The sequence below is a fragment of the Amia ocellicauda genome, chromosome 13 (genome assembly GCF_036373705.1).
Source record: "Amia ocellicauda isolate fAmiCal2 chromosome 13, fAmiCal2.hap1, whole genome shotgun sequence".
NCBI classification, from domain to species: domain Eukaryota; kingdom Metazoa; phylum Chordata; class Actinopteri; order Amiiformes; family Amiidae; genus Amia; species Amia ocellicauda.
In genome coordinates, this window is record NC_089862.1 from 7,889,449 (window position 1) to 7,911,429 (window position 21,981).

The 21,981-nt window shown below is 40.7% G+C and overlaps 1 protein-coding gene across 11 annotated transcripts in view; it reads left to right on the forward strand.

The window, feature by feature from the left end:
* kiaa1109 (KIAA1109 ortholog) overlaps positions 1 to 21,981 on the forward strand; it is an 86,922-nt gene that overhangs the window by 63,512 nt on the left and 1,429 nt on the right. For 2 of the 11 annotated variants that reach the window (XM_066719826.1, XM_066719828.1), the window contains 37 exons: positions 619 to 825; positions 1,111 to 1,349; positions 1,546 to 1,790; positions 1,882 to 1,987; positions 2,214 to 2,311; positions 2,485 to 2,670; positions 3,019 to 3,187; positions 3,303 to 3,514; positions 4,006 to 4,095; positions 4,199 to 4,397; positions 4,598 to 4,657; positions 5,097 to 5,323; positions 5,603 to 5,803; positions 8,341 to 8,471; positions 8,578 to 8,701; positions 9,915 to 10,024; positions 10,348 to 10,432; positions 11,246 to 11,308; positions 12,722 to 12,972; positions 13,877 to 14,092; positions 14,325 to 14,505; positions 14,706 to 14,886; positions 15,253 to 15,411; positions 15,706 to 15,845; positions 15,995 to 16,193; positions 16,306 to 16,509; positions 16,693 to 16,869; positions 17,255 to 17,410; positions 17,623 to 17,880; positions 18,231 to 18,384; positions 19,177 to 19,334; positions 19,459 to 19,651; positions 19,915 to 20,129; positions 20,469 to 20,720; positions 20,837 to 21,040; positions 21,130 to 21,324; positions 21,764 to 21,898. In XM_066719826.1, the coding sequence (XP_066575923.1) occupies positions 619 to 825; positions 1,111 to 1,349; positions 1,546 to 1,790; positions 1,882 to 1,987; positions 2,214 to 2,311; positions 2,485 to 2,670; positions 3,019 to 3,187; positions 3,303 to 3,514; positions 4,006 to 4,095; positions 4,199 to 4,397; positions 4,598 to 4,657; positions 5,097 to 5,323; positions 5,603 to 5,803; positions 8,341 to 8,471; positions 8,578 to 8,701; positions 9,915 to 10,024; positions 10,348 to 10,432; positions 11,246 to 11,308; positions 12,722 to 12,972; positions 13,877 to 14,092; positions 14,325 to 14,505; positions 14,706 to 14,886; positions 15,253 to 15,411; positions 15,706 to 15,845; positions 15,995 to 16,193; positions 16,306 to 16,509; positions 16,693 to 16,869; positions 17,255 to 17,410; positions 17,623 to 17,880; positions 18,231 to 18,384; positions 19,177 to 19,334; positions 19,459 to 19,651; positions 19,915 to 20,129; positions 20,469 to 20,720; positions 20,837 to 21,040; positions 21,130 to 21,324; positions 21,764 to 21,898 (6,380 nt within the window). The remainder of the gene's footprint in view (positions 1 to 618; positions 826 to 1,110; positions 1,350 to 1,545; positions 1,791 to 1,881; positions 1,988 to 2,213; positions 2,312 to 2,484; positions 2,671 to 3,018; positions 3,188 to 3,302; positions 3,515 to 4,005; positions 4,096 to 4,198; positions 4,398 to 4,597; positions 4,658 to 5,096; positions 5,324 to 5,602; positions 5,804 to 8,340; positions 8,472 to 8,577; positions 8,702 to 9,914; positions 10,025 to 10,347; positions 10,433 to 11,245; positions 11,309 to 12,721; positions 12,973 to 13,876; positions 14,093 to 14,324; positions 14,506 to 14,705; positions 14,887 to 15,252; positions 15,412 to 15,705; positions 15,846 to 15,994; positions 16,194 to 16,305; positions 16,510 to 16,692; positions 16,870 to 17,254; positions 17,411 to 17,622; positions 17,881 to 18,230; positions 18,385 to 19,176; positions 19,335 to 19,458; positions 19,652 to 19,914; positions 20,130 to 20,468; positions 20,721 to 20,836; positions 21,041 to 21,129; positions 21,325 to 21,763; positions 21,899 to 21,981) is intronic. The other 9 variants (XM_066719827.1, XM_066719830.1, XM_066719832.1 and 6 more) reach the window with 9 other exon arrangements.

Here is a 21,981-nt window from a genome sequence, read left to right on the forward strand (position 1 = left end):
ATTGGCTACTTTTTCATGCATTTTAAAGGGATGTATAGAACAAGATGTTTACATGCTGTGTAACAGGGAGTAGAGGGCACAGAGGGTTCGGTTGTAGCTAACGCATTTTTATTCAAGCAGAAAGAAATGAACGATATCCTCCCGATGGAGGAGCCTTCAAACTCCTGGGAGGAATCAATTAATGAAACAAATTAACAAAACAAAGGTCTAAATCCCACCGAACGCAGCTGCTGATGCTGACGGGAAACAACTCTTCCCCCATCTACAGCTGTGTCTCTGACAGGGCTGGCCTGTCACATGGTGGTTTTAATAAATAGATAAATAGTTAATATATGTATAGTTTTCTCCTCCATTTTTGTCATTGTTTTCTAGTACTGTTTCCCCTGCTCTGCCCCCCACCCCCCACATAACCTTATAAGCATTTGCTTGTTATATGTTTACAGTAAGTCTAATGTTAATGCTTGCAGCTGGTTTCTACTAAACCACCTAAATTGTCTAATTTGCTTTGCTGATTTGTACTTCTAATGTTGCTATGTTAACGGCCTGCATTTCACTGAAAAATAATCAGATGCATCCTAAGAATCCTGAAAGATATAAAATTGTTGTTGTTGATTTCAGAACTGTAGTAAAATGCAACATTGCTAAATCTCAAGCACTGTATAGTGCCCAGAGGGGACTGAAAACAAACAATGCCGCTGTCATCAAAGTGGGTGCCATCATCATCAACATCCCCCAGCATCCGGCCACGCTGCACAGCATGATGGTCCGCAGCTCTCACCAGCTCTCCAAGCAGATCTCAGACCTCATCCGACAGCCCTCTACAGTGTAAGCAGAGAGACTTATAACACTGGGTGTTGAGGGGCCGATATGGTGCATGTACCTGTGATCTTGAATGCAAGTTATGGTAAAATTAATGTTTTAACTTTAAATCTAAAAATCTGTATATAACTTCTCATAAAGGACTCAGATTGCATTATGCTATTTAAAAACTAGAACAAAATGGGTGATTTTCTGTATTTGCTGTCCAAGAAAAAACAAAAACAACATATCTTCTGGAATGATTCCTGCTAATCCTTTTTTTTTTTTGTCTTTTTTTTAATATATAAACAGTCCTCCGCCCAATAGAGAGGATATTTCAACTCCCCTGCCCTCTGATAAGACCTCCTCGAGTGTGAATCAGACCCCAGTTGAAGCCAATGAGTTTCCTCAGCTGCCAGAGGGACTGGAGAAGAAGCCAATTGTCCTGAAGTTCAGTGCCATGCTGGATGGCATCACGATTGGAGCTGCGCTGTTGCCATCTCTCAAAGCCGAGTACAAAATGGGCCGCATGAAGAGTCATGGCATGACCGGTAATTGAGTCATTCTTTCCTTTCCAACAACAGAGGGGGTTAATGTGCAGTGGAAATTGTGCAAGTAATCCCACAAAAAAAGGGACAAAATCTACAATATCTTACTATAAAAACGATAAACACATAAAACCCATCATTTTAGGATCATTTCAGTTTCCCTAAAGACTACTGTTGTTCTTTTTTTCCATCTGTAAAGGTGCACAAACTAGGTTTACATTTGAGCTGCCCAACCACAAGCTACGGTTTCAGTCTAAGGTGTCCCCAGTGGACATGTCCACGATGCCTCCGTCAGCCAGTCTCAACCTGCCCCCGGTCACCATGTCTGGAGAATACATCATGGAAGAACACGAGAGCCACACGGATCAAACCTGGTGTGCAGACGACTTGACCGCCAAGCAGGGCAACTACCTCCAGGGCAACTACCTGCGCTGCGTGGCTGAGGTGATCCACAGAGCTCTGGAGGGACCATCGTGGGCATCCTTTCATATTAAGATTTTGTTGTCTGAATTATTATTTTTATTTTATTTTACAGATTGGTTCCTTTGAGCACAACTTAACAACAGATCTGTTGAACCACCTGGTATTTCTTCAAAAGGTCTTCATGAAGGAAGTGAATGAAGTGATCCAGAAAGTTTCAGGTTTGAGCAAGGCTTTGTGTTTTCAGTATGTATGAGGTTTGGACTGGTTTTTCTCACTTGATGTGGGCTTCAGTACCTACACAGTACTAGGTTTGCCCTTTGCTTCAGTGTTTACAAGGGTTTACATCTGTTTAGAGTTCAAATGAAACAGACCCTGCCTGATCCAGTGCAAATTGAGGTGTTCATGAAATCCTTCATTCTCCGTGTTTTTTTCTTCTTCCTGCAGGAGGGGAGCAGCCTATTCCCCTGTGGAATGAGCATGACATTTCAACTGATGGAGATAAACCGAAGATCCTGCTGTATTCCTTGAATCTCATGTTTAAGGTACAGATATAGACTCTCACAATTAGAACAATCACAAAATTATTTGATTTTTTTGTATTGATATAATACAATATTGATTTGGATAGCTATGCTAGGTTTTGATATTTGATTACAGTGAAGGGAAACCTTTTGGGGAAATGTATGTAACCTGAAGAGTGCTGTAATTAAACCAGGGGATCCAGGTTACAGCTACCACCCCTTCGATGAGAGCGGTGCGGTTCGAGACGGGACTGATCGAGCTGGAGCTCTCCAATAGGATCCAGTGCAAAGCACAGCCTGGCAGCAGCAGCTACCTGAAGCTCTTTGGGAAATGTCAAGTGGACCTGCATCTGGCATTGGGGCAAATTGTTAAACATCAGGTCAGCCAATAACTAGATCCTCTTTTTTTTTTTTTTTTTTTTTTTAAGGCACACAGCTTTCATCTCCATTTGAAAATGGAAATAAATGTTTCCCATGAATGTCACGTTATTTTAAAAATTGTACTTGTTATTATATATAGTTGTATTTATTATTATATTAGGCGTTAGCCTTTTGGAGCATGAAGGCTCCAGTAGAGGGCGCCAGTCGTTTTGTATGTATACTTAATTCTGAGCTACACCCCAAACTGTGTCAACCATGGTTGATATTAGATATTAGATTGGTCTGCACTTCTATATGGCAAAGCGAAGGCTGGGGAGATGTCTGATGCGTGTGCTGCCTTTTCACAGGTTTATGAAGAGGCAGGGTCAGACTTCCACCAGGTTGCCTATTTCCGGACGCGGATAGGCCTGAGAAATGCCCTGCAGGAAGAGATCAGTGGCTCCTCTGACAAGGAGGCTGTGCTCATCACTCTGAACAGGCCCATCGTGTTTGCCCAGCCTGTGGCTTTCGATAGGGGTGAGTTTCCCTGTCATTCCAGTTTAAACCTGTAATTTAATTTGTATTGTATTCAACCACAGGTCTGTCCAGACTGTATTAGTCTATTCATTTAAAATTTTGTTCTCTTTCAAAGCTGTGCTCTTCTGGCTGAACTACAAGGCTGCGTATGACAACTGGAACGAGCAGCGATTGGCACTGAATAAGGACATCCACGTGGCGACTAAAGAAGTGGTGGATAAGTTGCCTGGTATCCAGCAAACCTCGGCACAGGCGTTCAGTACCCTTTTCCTCCAGCTCACAGTGAACGATCTAGGGATCTGCTTACCTATTACCAGCGCCTCGCAGGTACAAGACTGAATGTGTCAAATGGAAAAATTCTTGAACTGCTAGTAATTCCTGTACTTCAATTTTTTTTATTTTTTTTTAGAAATATTTCCAAAAGTAATAACCAATTGTTTCTGAACCTTAAATACAGCCTTTGCATTATTTTATTACTATTTGCATTAGATGGTGGTTATTGCATGTGGCACTGCAACCAAAACAAGAGATTTTACTGTTTGATATTGGGCTTAATGTATATAAAATATATATAAACTTTGAGGGCAGTACTAGTTATTTTTTTATCTCACTGTAAATAGATCCATGCTGTTGTTTGTGTATGTATAGTGAGGGTTTGTATTAAGTTTATCTTGAGATTAAAAATTCTACTGCATTGAAAACTTCTGAAGTTTAAGATAAGCTTTCAACGATGGATAATTACATTTATTTAGAAGGAAATGTAGATTGGAAGCACTTAATGTTAAACAAAATTACAGTTTTATCCCTTATTTCCTTAGAAAGGACATTTACCAGTTATCGAAGGCATCATTTTACCCAGTTGTGAAGGGGCCGGCAGATCTGTAGGACAGAAAAAATGTGAAAAAAAAGTAACCCACAACTACTCTTCAAAATGCACCATAACATTTATTTTTCTCCGCTTGTGCACATTTCGGTCCATTAACCGACGCCTCTCCTATTCTCGAATTTCAGACCAACCACAGCATTGATTTTGACACGGGCTCGGCCCTGGTGCTCACCATTGAGAGCACCCTCATCACCGCCTGCTCCTCTGAGTCTCTGGTCAGCAAAGGTCACTTCAAAAACTTCTGCATTCGGTTTGCTGAGGGCTTTGAGACCTCCTGGGACGACTGGAAACCAGAAGTGAGGGGAGACATAGTCATGAATGCTTGTGAGTTCTGTACTTTCATTCCTCCACTGGGTATCCTGGGCGGCTGTAGAGTTTTTCTTTTTCATCTGGTGTTTTTGTATGAAAAATAATATTAAAATAGTTGTGACTGTATAACCCATCACTTATGTCCTATGTGAGATTAGGTGCATGGGCTATAATGTGTTTGTTTGTAAACTTATCACCTTTTTGTGTATTTATAGGCCTTGTACCTGATGGAACGTATGAAGTGTGCTCAAGAACTACAGGGCAGCCTTCAGCAGGTAAGTAACACACTGGTTCATTTGTAAAGTCATCACTGGACAGTTGGAGTGAATGACAAATATAATTAAAAAAGTTAATTCAGTCTTTCGTGGGAGTAAATCTTCATTGTGAGATCTATGGTAGAAGAGTTATAGTTAACATTTGCAGTGTAATCTTCCACAGGGGGAAAATAAGACATTGGTTAAGAAGTAACTTTTTAAATCTGTTGGCTCATTGAATAAGCTCATTTCAAATGACTGTTGCTGTCTGCAGATTTTAAAAGATGTATGTAGTTTCAGTTGTATAAAGCGAGCTTAAAATATCAATGCCGTAATTGTGTGTGTGTGTGTGTGTGTGTGATATATATGTATGCATGTTTTAGTGTGTTTTTAGCAATCTTGGTGAATTGTCTGTAAGTTGAAGTATATAGTATATAGTGATGTTTGTGTTTGTTCCCAGAGAGCAGCAGTGCTGGGACTTGGACTCTGAATGTCCTATGGAAGATGTGTGGTATCGATGTCCATATGGATCCCAACATCGGCAAGAGACTGAACGCCCTGGGCAACACCTTGACCTCCTTGACTGGGGAAGAGGACGTGGATGATATTGCTGATCTCAACTCCATCAATATGGCAGACCTGTCTGATGAGGACGAGCCGGACACCATGTCTCCCACCGTTCACACGGTCAGGCTTTCTCCCATAATGTTTTGCCAGAAGAATTGTATGTAGTTTCAGATGTACACTGTGGTCTGTGAATAGTCCCTGAATAACCAGTCTTCCTTACAGATCAAGGCCACTATTGTGTATTGTGCATAGTTGTTCATTTTTGTTTCTTTTTACCCTGATTTCAATTATTTCTGTGAGTTTCTGTTTTGTTCTGTAGTGCTTGTAGCTTTTATTCGCATTTTTGCCAGGTGACAACCTGAGGAGTTGCAATTCCTCACTTCGTTCTTTGCCATTCAGAATGTAGATGGATCTGCAGTTTCGGGAGACAGCCCTAGGCTGACATTCAAGCGGCGCCTTGTAAACCACCTTCTTGGACTGAGTCCTAAAACGCAGAGGTTCTCGTTTCCAGCCGAGTTTCTCAATGCCTCTGCAGCCTCTGACAGCGCCCTATCTAAAGAGTCCAACTCTAGAGCATCCAGACCTCTCTCGTGGGGATGTGTATGTAGCAGACACGTTGTCATTTCTTCTGCAAGGGCTGGAATCACTGTCCGATGTAAAGGGGTTTTCCTCCGGTGTTTCTGTCAGTGGGTGTATAACTTCAAATGCTTTGCAGCTGTTTATTAATTTATTTGAATAGTTTTCCCTTCACAATGCATTACTGTTCTGATCATTCTGGTAATCGGTCTAAGGGGTTCTAAACAGGGCTATCTCTAGATTCTAATTGGTTCATAGTTCTGCAGCATACAGTGCCTAGAGTTCATATTATATGAGACCAAAAATGTGCACAAAGCTTACAGTGAGGGAAAAAAGTATTTGATCCCCTGCTGATTTTGGACGTTTGCCCACTGACAAAGAAATGATCAGTCTATAATTTTAATGGTAGGTGTATTTTAACAGTGAGAGACAGAATAACAACAAAAAAATCCAGAAAAATGCATTTCAAAAAAGTTATAAATTGATTTGCATGTTAATGAGGGAAATAAGTATTTGATCCCCTATCAATCAGCAAGATTTCTGGCTCCCAGGTGTCTTTTATACAGGTAACGAGCTGAGATTAGGAGCACTCTCTTAAAGGGAGTGCTCCTAATCTCAGCTCGTTACCTGTATAAAAGACACTTGTCCACAGAAGCAATCAATCAATCAGATTCCAAACTCTCCACCATGGCCAAGACCAAAGAGCTGTCCAAGGATGTCAGGGACAAGATTGTAGACCTACACAAGGCTGGAATGGGCTACAAGACCATCGCCAAGCAGCTTGGTGAAAAGGTGACAACAGTTGGTGCGATTATTCGCAAATGGAAGAAACGTAAAATAACTGTCTGTCTCACTTGGTCTGGGGTTCCATGCAAGATCTCACCTCGTGCAGTTTCATTGATCATGAGAACGGTGAGGAATCAGCCCAGACTACACGGGAGGATCTTGTTAATGATCTCAAGGCAGCTGGGACCATAGTCACCAAGAAAACAATTGGTAACACACTACGCCGTGAAGGACTGAAATCCTGCAGCGCCCGCAAGGTCCCCCTGCTCAAGAAAGCACATGTACAGGCCCGTCTGAAGTTTGCCAACATCTGAATGATTCAGAGGAGAACTGGGTGAAAGTGTTGTGGTCAGATGAGACCAAAATCGAGCTCTTTGGCATCAACTCAACTCGCCGTGTTTGGAGGAGGAGGAATGACCCCAAGAACACCATCCCCACCGTCAAACATGGAGGTGGAAACATTATGCTTTGGGGTGTTTTTCTGCTAAGGGGACAGGACAACTGCACCGCATCAAAGGGACAATGGACGGGGCCATGTACCGTCAAATCTTGGGTGAGAACCTCCTTCCCTCAGCCAGGGCATTGAAAATGGGTCGTGGATGGGTATTCCAGCATGACAATGACCCAAAACACACAGCCAAGGCAACAAAAGAGTGGCTCAAGAAGAAGCACATTAAGGTCCTGGAGTGGCCTAGCCAGTCTCCAGACCTTAATCCCATAGAAAATCTGTGGAGGGAGCTGAAGGTTCGAGTTGCCAAACGTCAGCCTCGAAACCTTAATGACTTGGAGAGGATCTGCAAAGAGGAGTGGGACAAAATCCCTCCTGAGATGTGTGCAAACCTGGTGGCCAACTACAAGAAACGTCTGACCTCTGTGATTGCCAACAAGGGTTTTGCCACCAAGTACTAAGTCGAAGGGGTCAAATACTTATTTCCCTCATTAACATGCAAATCAATTTATAACTTTTTTGAAATGTGTTTTTCTGGATTTTTTTGTTTTTATTCTGTCTCTCACTGTTAAAATACACCTACCATTAAAATTATAGACTGATCATTTCTTTGTCAGTGGGCAAACGTACAAAATCAGCAGGGGATCAAATACTTTTTTCCCTCACTGTATAAGATAGGGGAACATGCAGTATACGTTTTGGAGAGCTGATAATTTGGTCTCATGTCATGTGTAAGATGATCCACATTGATCAAAGGGTCTTCATTTAATTTGAAACTGGTACTTGTATTTCATGTTATTTCACTTTTCCCCCCAGATAAATAGGTCAGGCTTATTTTTATTAGAGACAATAATAATAATAATAATAATAATCTGAGTCATCAGTGTAGGCTGTGCCTTCAGAAATGTCTCTGTTGTGAAGCAAACTTTTGCACCTTGATCCTCAATGGAGTAGTGAGATGCAAACGAAGATGTCTCCTGTATGGATAGAAAACTCAATGCATGAAACTTCAATTTTTCTCTGAGATCTGAAACAATAAAATATATATAGTAGTTGAAGTTATATAACCCTCTGTATGTCACTAAGGACAATTTTTCATTAGCGACATTCACTAGGGATGATACAGGCAAATAATTGGTTGTTAGCTTTCTACCTGGTGCTGGTGCTTTTAATTTTACTTCAGATTTTTGCATGTTTGGGTGATGCAATGGTTGCTTTTGGTTGAGTAACCTGAATGCAGAGAAGATTATATAGAACTCTTGCTCGCTCACTCACTCTCTCTCTCTCTCTCTTTCACTCTCCCGTTTGTTCTGGGTTGCTCATACAGGAGCCCATTGATCATCGGCGTCAGGGTGCAGTTGGGAACCAGGTTAACGATGGCAGAGGGAGGAAAATCACTAAACGTTTAGTGGACATCCGGGAGCTGAATGAGCAAGCCAAAGTGATCGACGACCTAAAGTTAGTTTTCCATTATCCCTGTTACATAACACTGCCATCCCCAGATCAGTTCATGTGTTAAACTTGCTTATCTTTTCTTTCCTTTCTCCTTTTTTTTTGTATTCAGGAAACTAGGGGCAAGTGAAGGGACAATTAACCAGGAAATCCAGCGCTATCAGCAGCTGGAGTCTGTGGCTGTGAATGACATCAGAAGAGATGTTCGGAAAAAGCTGAGGCGATCCAGCATGAGGGTCAGTGATTCTGTGAAAAGAGAGAGAGACCTGAAAGGATCTGTTTGAATTTTAGCATGGTTGCAAACAGTCCCTTGCAAAAGTATTCACCCCCCTGTAAAGTTTCCTGGTTGTGTTGCTGTCCGAGTTTGCGATAATGAAACTTTTCCACTTTATATTTAGATACCATCTAATCCAAACTGATGAAGCAAAACATGCTGATATTAAGTAAATAAAGTTAGATTTTAAAAGAAAATTAGAATTTTTTTAACCCATTTGCTATGGCAACCCTAAATCAGTTCAGGTGCAAAATATTTGTTTGAAAGGTTACAAAATCAGTGTTATGGTCTCTTTCTGTGTAATCAATGGGTTTTAACTTGACTCGACTTGAGTAAAGCTTTCTGGATGTTTCCTCAGTTAAATATTGAATTTCGCATATTGATATGCCAAACCAACCAGGAAGACCGAGGAGTTTTCTGAACAAGTGGGGGGGGAAAGTGGTAGAGAAGCACAGATCAGGAGAAGGTTACACAAAAAATTCAAAGTCACTCAATTCAGTGACCAAGACCAATATTAAGAAGTGCAATATGCGTCACAACACCCAGTCACTACCTAGATCAGGACACCTGTCCAAACTTGAGCAGGAAACTGGTTAAGGATGCCAATGTAAAGCCAGCAGTGACTTTGTTCTCGGAGTTCTACATCTGACATGGGAGTCAGTGTTCATACATCAACAATATCCCATTCCCTACAAAAAGCTGACCTGTGTGAGCGAGTGGCAAGAAAGCAGCAAATACTGAATAATTACTGACCCTTTCGTAAACTTGAAGTTAGTGACAAAGCATATAAATGATACTGCAAAAGTTTTGAGTTCAGGCCAGCCAAATTCAAGGCATTACATCTGGCCCAAGCCAAGCATGACGCATCACCCAGTCAACACTACCTCAACTATCAGGCATGGTGGGGACAGCATCGTGATAAGGGGGATGCTTCTCATCAGTAGGGAATTGGAAACTTGTCAAGAATGAGGGGGCAATGGATGGTGCTAAATACAGGTGAATCCTAGGGGAAAACAGCCAAGAATCTATTCTGGATTGTTGAAATTACATTTCAGCAGGACAAGGCCAAAGCCTTAACTTTGAAATGCATTTAAGATGATGACACAAGTTATGTATTTCACAGTGAGAAGTTTGCGATGTATCAATTTGACATTTTGTCAATGGTGTTTCAACAGGCTGCTTCTTTAAAAGATAAATGGGGTCTAGGATACAAACCCAGCTATAACCGCTCAAAAAGTATTGCAGCTGCAGGGAGACCTCCACTGAAGAGAATGGAAAGGGCAAGGTAATGTATGCTTCACACACGTATGTATATGTAAACATCTGCACTGTATAAAGTAGTAGTTATATAATGAATATGCTTTTAACATAAATTCAGGGCTTGTGCAGCTGACGTTAATAATGATAGCTTTCGTCTTGAAACAGTATGTTAATTGTGGTCAAGTCTTGGGTACTTGACTGTGTACTCAAACATTTTGTCCGGAAGTACTGTACTGTAGCAGCTATTTTCTTATCTTGTTTAAAAATGCTGATGTCGTGTTTGGAAAGATTCTCTGTGAAAGAGCAGGGAGTTTTTATTTCATGTTGATTTGTGTTCATCAACACTAGAATTGGTGATGTAGAAGACCTCCCAGAAATCAGAGTGGATGCCTCCTCTCCTGGACCTCGAGTCACCTTCAACATACAGGACACGGTACAAAATGGCAAACAGTGCATTTTGAAAACCTTTTTTTTACTGTAGTAACCAAGGAACTCTGAACTGTATTCGCAACATCATCCATATCCACATTCCTCCATGTCATACAGTCCATTCAAAACAAATATGCTGAACAGGATTTTGACAGTTTGTGCTCAGAGCTAAGCAGCTGGGTAGATAGCTAGTCGGGCTTTATCAATACAGTGGCCAAAGTCTGCCTTTTGGCATACTGAGCTATGAAGTATTTGACAGTGTTTCTGTAAATTAAAGTCTTGCTGGTTATAAATTTAAATGGTGTCAGGGGTGCTGTATCGAGAAACCAATATAGTCCATGTGCTCATTCATAGATAAACCTACTGAATTAGTTATATTGCTGGACATGATAGTGCCTGTCTATATTGCAAATGAGTTATTAATTCAGTAATTCCAAATGAGATTTCTCTTTGTAGCACACAAGAGAAAAGCAATGGTCACTTAAATTCCTGAGGTGTATAATTCATTTATTTGCAATTGAAATCCAATTCAAGATTATAGTCAAATGTCTTGCAATTTAATGCAGCTTCCTTTGGATGTTTTAATATTAATTCAACATTTTTGTTTTGTTTTTGCGGCTATGCAGTTTATGAATTACATTTTGGAACCAAGAAAATCTGTTTTCCTTCCCGTATTAAGTTCCAAAAACAGTAAATACATTTGTTTCCCATTTATAACGCATTGGGAGCAATTACAGTGTCGGCTTTGTCATAGCTTCCAGTTGAGTTTCTTTTGAAGTTTTTCATTTTGACTTAATTGTATTAATCTTTTTTAAAGATAAATAATCTGGATTTCGACATTTCAAGTCTTCCTGTCAGTCCTGGAGAAATGTGTTTCAAGGTATTCGTAAGAAGTGTCCAACCAATGAAAATAGAATAAATAAATTAATTTTCCTGGCCAACTAACAAAAAAATCCTAACCGAAAAATCTTGACTTTCCTGAACGTGCATATTCAATACAAAAGAATATACAGAATACCCTTCTTCAAGACTATCCTTACAGACATCAATAACAATTAATAATTATATATGCATTTTATAAAATTCACTAAAAGTGATTATTTTGTTTTACTAAATAGTTTGAAATGAATTTATATTTAGTAGCTTCTTTTTAGAAAAATAGATCACAAACTGTGCACCACTGATATTCTGCCTCAAAATATGCCCTGATATTTTGCCTTGAGGAGTATTGTATTGTTATAACGGCATTTTACTTTGAAGTTGCACACATAAAAACAGAATATGATGGTCACTTTTTAAACTCAAATTAATATGTGCATAAGCCAGGAAAGTGATACTACATTCAGATTCGATTATCATCTGCCTTACATAATTATCTTGTTCTAGAATTCTACATATTCTTAAGGTATTTTGAATTTGCATGTAAAGCCTAATCTCACTGACTGTTCTGATTCAGAGTTGGTGATCTCTCCCCTTGGCCTTTTCTCTTTAATATGAGGGTCTGCTATTCATCTTTGACTTTCTCTGTATTCACTTTTTTATTTAATGTATTTACACATCTAAGTATCCATTCCAGTTGGCAGTATTTATTACAAATCAAATTAGTGTTTCCAGTAAGCAGCTGTTATAGCTGTTAAGGCAAATTTGATGGATTTTGAAAACTAGGTTTTCCCAGTTTTTAAAGATTGTTTGGAAACTGATGGATAGCTAATCTACTCAATATGAGGTCACACATTCAGTACACACAGGTTTCTCTTGGGAAATGGGTGTCTTCAGCTTTCGCTGAGGCTTCGTCATCATGGTCTCGAGTGAGTTTCTTCACTGCATCACTTCTCATTCATTCTTTGTCTGAACGCTTCTGTCTGCTCAAAGAAATGTGCATGAACTTTGAGCACCAAAACCAAACAAAACCAAAGACCTCTCAAAAAATAATACCAGCAGATATGAGCCAAACTCTAGAATTGGACTGAGATACATTTATTAACTATTGTATGAAATAAAACTACAAGAAAACATTTATTAATTATATTGACACATTTCAAAACAATTAAAATGGAAAATACTTATTTTATTTTTCCTGTGAGTCACATGATAATTTGCTTAGTTAGCTTTTACATACAATACACCTTTATGAAATAAAGCATTAAACACTTTGGGCTCTTGTCCAGATGTGCGATTCTAGTAGTAAAGACATCTTGGCAAATATCTGCTTGAGAGGGAATTGTGATATATGACCACGGTCTGCTGACCGCCAATTAACTATGAATTTTGACTTTTTTCATGCGGCAATCAGTTTCCGGAGGAGACAGAAATGGACCTGTTGTCTGTCGCCATTGACGAGCCACCTCATTTCCCATCTGTTAGTGATGGATCATTTTCAGTGTTCAGTACACCCGCAACCACCCCCGCCGTCTTCTCACCAAGCATTCCCTTCCAGCATGAGGACAGCCGGCGAGAGGACAGCTCCTTGTCTTCAAGTGAGGACTCTGACAAAGATGAGGAGTTTGAGAGAGAGAGGCCGTCCTACACCTACAGGAGGACAATGTGAGCCCTGCTCTTTTCTTCCCTGCCTTACCAGAGTGTAGATCGAAAGACGTTTTATACGTTTCACTCAAATATAACTAGTGAACAGAAATCAGTGATTTTATGAAATTACATGTAGTACCCTGAATATTTGATCTTTATTTGATTTCAACATACATTTTATGCTTTGCACTCTTAGGGACTCGGAGACCTGATAGAGTTGTAAGAAGTTACATGATTGTCTAAAATTAAAAATATAAACAAGCAGTGATATAAAAGCACAGCAAGGCACAGGTTTTTATTTTTTAAGAAACTGCACGGTTTGGGGTTATGTACCATATAGGCTATCGGGAGATTTTTGTGGAATTTATTTTGGTTTTATTGGCAGATTTGATACATAATTTTAAGCGGTTAGATGGTCTGTGGAAAATAACTACTGATTTTATCATTAAAACATGTTAGAATGTCTCTTGTATTTAAAGTATGTTTGTGTTAATGTTTTTATCAACAATTAAAATTACATCCGTATTTCTCCATGTAACAGATTTTTCAAATTTAATACCAGCCAATATTTCCTGCTGTATGGTATAATGTATTTTTGGCTTGTATGTATGTTTAGGGAAACATTAGCACAGACAAATGCACATGAAAATCAAATAATTCTGCATTTCAGGCTTGTGCATTTTTTTATTTTTTATTTGCTTGTTATGACTGTGAAGAGTATAATGCCATGCTTACAGATAAATACATGCAACAGAAATCTGCTGAGATGGTCAAATGAAACGCATTCCCTGCTAACATGGGGCTGCATATATACATACATATTCTGCATTAAATCACAAACTATTTTAATCACATAGGTATGGAATTCATTTTGCTTTCTATTAAACTTGCACAGCTAATGACAGTGTTCCTCTGCTTACAGACAAACGCCCCGTAAGAAGTCCTCCGGGTTTGCTGCGGTGAGCCAGCTGTTCAGTGAGCGCTGGCCGGGGACCCCTGCCAACAGGAGCATCATGAGCTCCGCCACCGAGAGGAACATTGATTTTGAGCTGGATATCCGGGTGGAAATTGACAGTGGGAAATGTGTGCTGCATCCCACTACCCAGCAGCAAGAACATGATGACATATGTTGCAGGAGGTAAAGAAGAAACCCATTACCATACAAGATATGTTGACCGCTTTCAGGTCACAAATTGAATAATGGTCACAGGGATCTGGAATCCCAAACCAGTAAGAATCAGTTAAACTGGGGACATTCTATAGATAAAGCTTATGATAAAGCTTTCTTTACCAATTAGATCTGCAAAAATTGGGTCCATGATCGTCATCCTTTTCCTTTCCGTTGGTCTTGAATGTTTTTGCTTTCACAGGAGTTATGACCGCAGCTCAAGAAGTTTGGACCAGGAGTCCCCACCAAAGAAGAAAAAGCTTCAGCCAACATACACCTCCACCACACACTTACTGGCCGGAAAGAAAGTGCCATCTTCCTTGCAGACCAAACCCAGTGATTTTGAGACGACGGTTTTTTACATTCCTGGAGTAGATGTCAAGGTAGCAAACCGGTTTCATTTCCCATCTGTAACTCACAGAAATACTTTAGGTGAAAGCAAATACGTTTTTTAACTGATGTGCACTACTATAAACCATTTTCATATTCGCCTGGAACTTCGCACCTTGTAGACCGTTATCTGTACCCTATCCAGTGTTTATGTGCAGAACCCAGTTTTCATGCTTGTTGTTGTTAAATACAGTTGCACTACAACTCAAAGACCCTGAAGACAGAATCGCCAAATGCATCCAGAGGATCCTCTTTGCCAAGAACGTTATCTAAAGAGTCGAAGCTGTATGGTATGAAAGATACCCCTCCTCCCTCTGCAGCCCAAACCAAGACTAATACACTTCTTCCTCCCCCACCCCCACCTATTCCATCAGGTACTAGTAGCACTCATAATACCTGCATGCTCATCGAAATCCCGTCCTTCCTCTCCCTGGTTTGTCTCCTATTCCTAGAATTGGTTGTTCATACCCTTTAGCTCATTTTAATCACCCCATGGTGTAGATGCTGAAAATCAGCGGAGTTGCTCCACCCGAGTGTAAAATAAATGAGGAATTCCTGTTTATATGTATTTATAATGTAGAAACAATGACTAGGCAGTAGTTACAAACAGTTACAAAACAAAAACATTCTCATGAAAGTGTTGGCTCAAATTAATGCTAATGAACATTTAAGGTAGAACAATTAAAGTCAGACATACAAGTTGGTGTTGCTATATTGCTATATGTCTGGTGTTGTTGCAGCCAAAGGGAAAGGAAGTGGAGGGGTAAAAACTGCAAAGCTGTATGCCTGGGTGGCCCTTCAGACTCTGCCTGAAGAAATGGTGATCAGCCCCTGTCTCCTGGATTTCCTTGAGAAAGCCTTGGAAACCATACCCATCACTCCAGTGGAGAGGAACCCTGGTATGTGCAGACTACATTGGCACACGTTGAGTTGATGATTGGTGAAACAAATTAGTCATGCAAATTAGACAAGGTCATTTAGCCAATCAATTTTTTTAACAGAACAGCTGATCAAACTAGAACATTTGGAAACAAAGTACATAGTACTGGCAGTATCGAAGTAGGATTTGGTTTAATTTGACCACTGTTCTCTTGAGTGTCTTAAGCTGCTGTAAGCAGGGGTGTTTATGTGTAACTGTGGTTAAAAGCCTGTCTTCTCTCTCCTTGTTGGCTTCTGTGTTGTTTCTGTGGCAGCAATCAACTCTCAGGATGAAGACATGGGCCAGTTCGAGCCGGTGGAGCAGTTGGAGGAGTCCACCACTTCCTTAGTGTCATCCTCCACATCCGCCTACTCCTCCTTCCCGGTGGACGTGGTGGTGTACGTCAGAGTGCAGGTAGACTTCACAGTCTCTTCTGTGCAGCTGCTCCCTGTATTGTGGGATCCATGCAGGTCTTTAATGTCAGTTGTGTAACGATCTGATTTGTTGTGATTGAGCTGTATGTGATTTGGGTGATGTTTTTTTGTTTTGTTTTTTGCCTCTAGCCCTCTCAGATTAAGTTCAGCTGCCTGCCCATGTCCAGAGTGGAGTGCATGCTCAAGCTGCCCTCTCTGGACCTGGTGTTCTCCTCAAACCGGGGAGAGCTGGAGACGCCGGCTGCTGCTCACACTGCCGATGGGCCACACCAGAGCCCCTCAGTGCCCTCCCTGGCTCACAGTGTCCTGAAGGCTGCTGCCAATAAGGGTACAGATCAGTTGGCTTTCACAGCACGTCCTTAAAGATGATCGAGAATGACTTGCCTGAATTCTTTTAATTTAACTGTCAATCCTTCTTCCTCTGTGTGATCTCTGTGTAGGTTCGTCCCCAGGGCTGGGCAGTCCTCTGAGCAGAACCAGGCACAGCAGCAGCCAGTCTGACCTGACCAGCTCCTGTGCCAGTTCATCAGGCCTCAGCTTCACAGCCTGCATGTCTGACTTCTCTCTGTACGTCTTCCATCCGTACGGAGCTGGGAAGCAGAAGTCGGCCGTCACGGGTCTCCCCCCTGGCCCAGGACCACTAGGTAGGGAGCAGTCACACCCAGTGCTGGTTGTCATGTGACCTTCAAAAGGCGTCTTACATAGAATCGAATAATTTGAGAACTGTGAAATGCAAATATTGACCTTTTAATACCTTTTTAAAACCTTTTAAAAACTTTTCTGTTGTAAGTCTAAAGCTGTGGTCATAACTCTTGTGCTCTGTGCAGGGACTGTAGATGAGGAGCCATCCTCTGTAACGGGCCGCAAGGACTCCCTGAGCATCAATCTGGAGTTTGTGAAAGTCAGCCTGTCCCGGATGCGCCGATCTGGGGGGGCCATGTTCATTGAAAGCTTCATGCCAGGGAAAGGGGGCAAGATAGACACCACTCTGATTAACATCTCAGGTTCTCCTTTTATTACTTAATACAGTCATTTCTATTAGCATTGTTGTTTCGAAGTGTACAGGGACGGATAGGTGGTGAATCAGTCAAAATAATTCTAATCCATTGACAATCTTTTTTAGCTAATAAATGAATTAAACAAGAATCTGAATGCAGTATGCAACCATAACAACATTAAGCCAGTGCTTTGTTCCCAGGGGCCTTTTCTCTAACTGAATGAATGCAGTGAACCCTAACAACTTACAAGACTGCATCTGCCCCTGACAATCGAGTGATTATTTTAACTATGCACTGAAAACCATGCCTTATTGCATGTTTTGTATTATAATATTGTTTCTGAAACACTGTAAATACACATTTGACTGAGACGGTGTTCCATCCGATACAGCTGTGTGTGATATCGGATCAGCTTCTTTTAAATACGACATGCGGCGGCTGAGTGAGATCCTGGCCTTCCCCCGGGCCTGGTACAGGAGGAGCATCGCCCGGCGCCTCTTCCTGGGAGACCAGACTATCAACCTGCCAGGTGAGAGGGACCTTGCAGGTGAGAGGACACCCGACACCACTGTCTCCACAACATTATCCACTGATGAACAGAATATATGCTGATCATGTGATACTGTAGTACACCTGGCTCAAAGACATGCTCAGCTACTAAAGCTTGTCATTATATTTTGAGTTATAAAATTAAAGGACAAATAACATTATTTTGGTTTGTTTGTTTTTCTTCGCTCTTTAATTCTGCCATGACTGCAGCCTCAGGCCCTGGCACCCCTGACTCTGTTGAGGGGATGAATCAGCACCTTTCCCCAGAGTCGACCCGGAAAGCCTACTGGAGGACCTGGGAGCAGCCAACCCAGTCCTCCTCATTCCAGCACATGCCCCAGTCGCCCAATGTGTTCGGAGACCACTCTGCCAGCAGCACGGTCTCCCCTGGGGGGCTCTCTCACTGCCTCAAGTCCCCCGCCGTCTCCCGCTCCCGCAGCGTCTCGGACTCCTCTGTCCCTAGAAGAGGTAACTAGATCACGTTGCGGCTTCTTGTATTGATATTTATCCAAATACACACACAGGCAATTAGACCGACCTGTTTAACTTCAGTTGATATATTATTTTCCATTTAGGTTAAAGTTCATATAAAAAACGTAATACAAAGCTAAAGCAAATCTACCCAAATTACAAAGCACCTTTTCCAATGTTTTCATGCATTTAGGCTGGGAATAAAATGATATGGGGGTTGATTTTTCAATAAAGAAAACATTTCAATGAATGATGAAAAACTGTATTCAGCAAAGGTAAGCAGTAGGAATCAAATGAACATTGATTTTGGAGATCGCTACGCATTCACGATCGATTGCTTTTGACAGATTCTATTACGAAAACGTCCACGCCATCTTTTAACAAGAACAACAAAGCGGGCTGCCAGCAGGGCTCTCCCTGGGAGACGCTGGTCGTGTTTGCCATTAACCTCAAGCAGCTCAACGTGCAGATGAACATGAGCAATGTCATGGGGAACAACACGTGAGTCGGGGTCAAATAAATTCCTTATATGGTGATCATATAGAAGTTTGCTTATAAAAAAACTTACAGCAACAGCAAAGCAACAAACATAGAAATAATGAAAGGTCAAAAATAGTTTACTGACGGTATGCAATTTGTCAGAGAAACTTATCCATTTCCACCAAAATCCGATGACTATTCATTTTGTGTATCATTTAGTGATCTCATGATTTCTCATGATTTCTGGTTTGGGTCTAACTTCATGCCAAGTGTTAGCGTCATACATCTCCATATAAGGAAACTACAGACATTTAAAATTGAGGTTTGAAAAATATATAACATTATGATAAAGAATAAAGAAAATGTGTTCAAATCCAAGCGTTATTTCAAGGTATTTAATATTTTGCTTATTGTTTTTAATTTTGAAAGTAACTTACCAAAATATTAGATTTTCAAGCCAGATCTGCAAGGAACTTTAGTAAGCATGGTGTTTTATGCAATTGTAATATTTTATTTTTTGAAAATGCAGATATATTTTTCGCTAAAGCAGTTTGTTTAAAAATGTTTAAAAGCATTTTATGTGTATTGGGCAGTAACAAACATTGTTTTAACAAAGGAAATACAATAAGGGTGAATTATGGAAATATAGCCCTGGAGTGTAAATGGTTTAATTACAGATCCATTTCAAACTTGGGTCAACTCAAATTATATTCATTTCATATTCATAGATGCTCATTAAAAAAAATATATATATATTATTTTTTTAAAGGGGAAATAAAAACTTAGTTGATGGATGTTTTGTTTTATTTTTAGGTGGACAACCAGTGGCCTGAAAAGCCAAGGTCGCCTCTCAGTGGGCAGTAACAGAGACCGAGAAATCAGCATGTCTGTTGGCCTGGGAAGGTCCAAACTGGACTCTAAAGGGGGGGTTGTGGGAGGCAATATTGATGTCAATACTCTGGAGATGGTTGGTAAGTTACCCTTTCAGTGTTTTTTCACTATGGTATATACTTTGTCCACAGTTTTCTGTCCATGCCACGGTTACTTCTCATTCCTGTAGATTACTTATACATTTGTTCACTTTCTTCCATTCAGTTCACATCTCTGAGCACCCCACCCAGCAGCCAAGCCATAAGATCCAAATCACCATGGGCTCCACAGAAGCGCGAGTGGATTACATGGGCTCCAGTATCCTCATGGGCATTTTCAGCAATGCGGACCTCCAGCTACAAGATGAATGGAAGGTCAATCTGTACAACACCTTGGATACAAGTCTGTCAGAAAAAAGGTGCATGTCATTCTTGTCATTTCAATTTGTTTATTAATTATTGAATTTGTATATTGTCAAGTGGTATTACTGTCATGGTCAGGTTTATTCTTACAATCAACATCAAATGTGTTAAGTGATACGGTACAATGTATTTTCTCTACTGTTTCAGTGCATGCTGTGTAGCCTACAGTACGAATGCAGTTGAACACTTTTGAGATTAAATAGTTTGGCCCTCCAAATCATAAATAAGCATTTTTTTTATTGTTTTTTCTGTTTTACAGTGAGATCTTTGTCCATGGTGATCTTCAGTGGGATATTTTTCAGGTTATAATATCTCGATCCACTACTCCAGACCTCATTAAGATAGGCATGAAGCTTCAGGAGTTTTTTACCCAGCAGTTTGACACCAGCAAACGGGCTTTGTCTACCTGGGGGCCTGTTCCCTACATACCCCCAAAAGCACCAGTCATCAATGTAGAAAAGGGTTCTGAATTATGTGAGTATTTTCTAGGATCTCTATTTTAATAAAACCTAATGTATAGCTTTACAGTATTTGCATAGTATTTTGACGCATCCTACATATTGTAGTGTACAGATTTAAGATTTAAGTCATTTGTAACCTTTTACTACTTTGTGAAATGAAGTGTCAATGATGTATTGTTTTGATTTTTTTTTAAATTAAACAAATGATAATCATTTTGATAAAACTGATATAACTTAAGCTTTATATTTTCAGTTAAAGTAATTCTTAGTTAATCCTTTTTAGCTGGCTAAATTTTTTGCCTGCTTGGCCCTCAGAAATCTAAACCCAAGCAAATGCTGCCTGTTCTTTCAGACCTGGATGCTGCCCATCACCGCCACTGGCCCAGTGTGCTGAAGATGATTGCTGGCTGCCACATCTCTCTCTTCCAGATGCCTTTGCCTGAGGATGCTGTTCAACTGGGGGGATCGATGAGTCTGCATGGGAACCACATGACCCTAGCTTGCTTCCATGGGCCTAATTTCCGCTCCAAATCATGGGCTCTGTTTCACCTGGAAGAGCCCAACATTGCTTTTTGGACTGAGGCTCAGAAGATATGGGAGGATGGTAAATTATTAAATATCATAATAGCTAAAAGAGTGAAATGGTTTATGTAGTAATTTTTGGTGGAAGAGTGTGTTTCGGTATGTTCTCTCATAAAGATTATGATTTTGTTTTGAAAGGCTCCTGTGATGACTCCACCTATATCGTGCAGACCTTAGACTTCCATTTGGGACATAACACCATGGTCACTAAGCCCTGTGGAGCTTTGGAGAGCCCTATGGCAACCATCACCAAAATCACCCGGCGGCGCCATGAAAACCCACCCCACGGAGTCGCCAGCGTCAAGGAGTGGTTCAACTATGTCACTGCCATGAGGAACGAAGGTAATCCAGTTGATGGCCTTTGAGGGCTTTATATTTCGGTCAGACGGGGCATGTTGAATGTATCTGAATTGTTTTGTTTGTTCTTGAAGAGCTGAACCTCCTTCGAAATGTTGATGCAAACAACCCTGAGAGCGGGGTAGCGGCCAGGAGCTCCAGCCTGCTGAGTGGGTTCAGAGGAGCGTCCAGTTATAACCACGAGACCGAGACCATCTTCGCCTTGCCAAGAATGCAGCTGGACTTCAAATCCATTCATGTACAGGAACCAGAGGAGCCATCATTACAGGGTAAGGCTGCTGTGGACCTGGAGTGACATGGAACCATGTGCAAGTGCATTACATTTTGGCCAGAATTGCACATATGAAAGCTCGTGCAGTACTGTAAATCACTCCTCTGGTTCTGTCGTTTTGTTATGCTGATTCCTATGAATCCACGTTACTGACTGAAAAATAATGAAAGTAGACAAACTAATTGACATTGAAGACATAGCTATACACAGTGAAATGCACAGAGGATGTTTTAGACGTCTGAATGTGTTAATGTTCACAGATGAGATGAAAAGATGAGATTAAACAAACCAAAGATATGTAGAACTGAGTCACCACTGTCAAAGTATCTAATGATCTTTTGAGTAATTCAGCTCTTAAAATAAATATGGTAACTGAAGTCAGCAAGTTGTCTTCCACATCAGACATCTTCCATTAATCCCTTACCGTCTGATTCCAGAAACCAGCAGCAAGCCAAAGGTGGAGTGTAGTGTGGTGACGGAGTTTACAGACCACATATGTGTTACCATGGATGCGGAGCTAATCATGTTCCTGCATGACCTGGTGTCTGCCTATCTAAAAGAAAAAGAAAAAGGTAAAAGTGAATGATGACTAGTATAGTTTTTTTCTGTTTAGTATAATACCACATATTAAACATTGATGTTTGAAGATATGTAT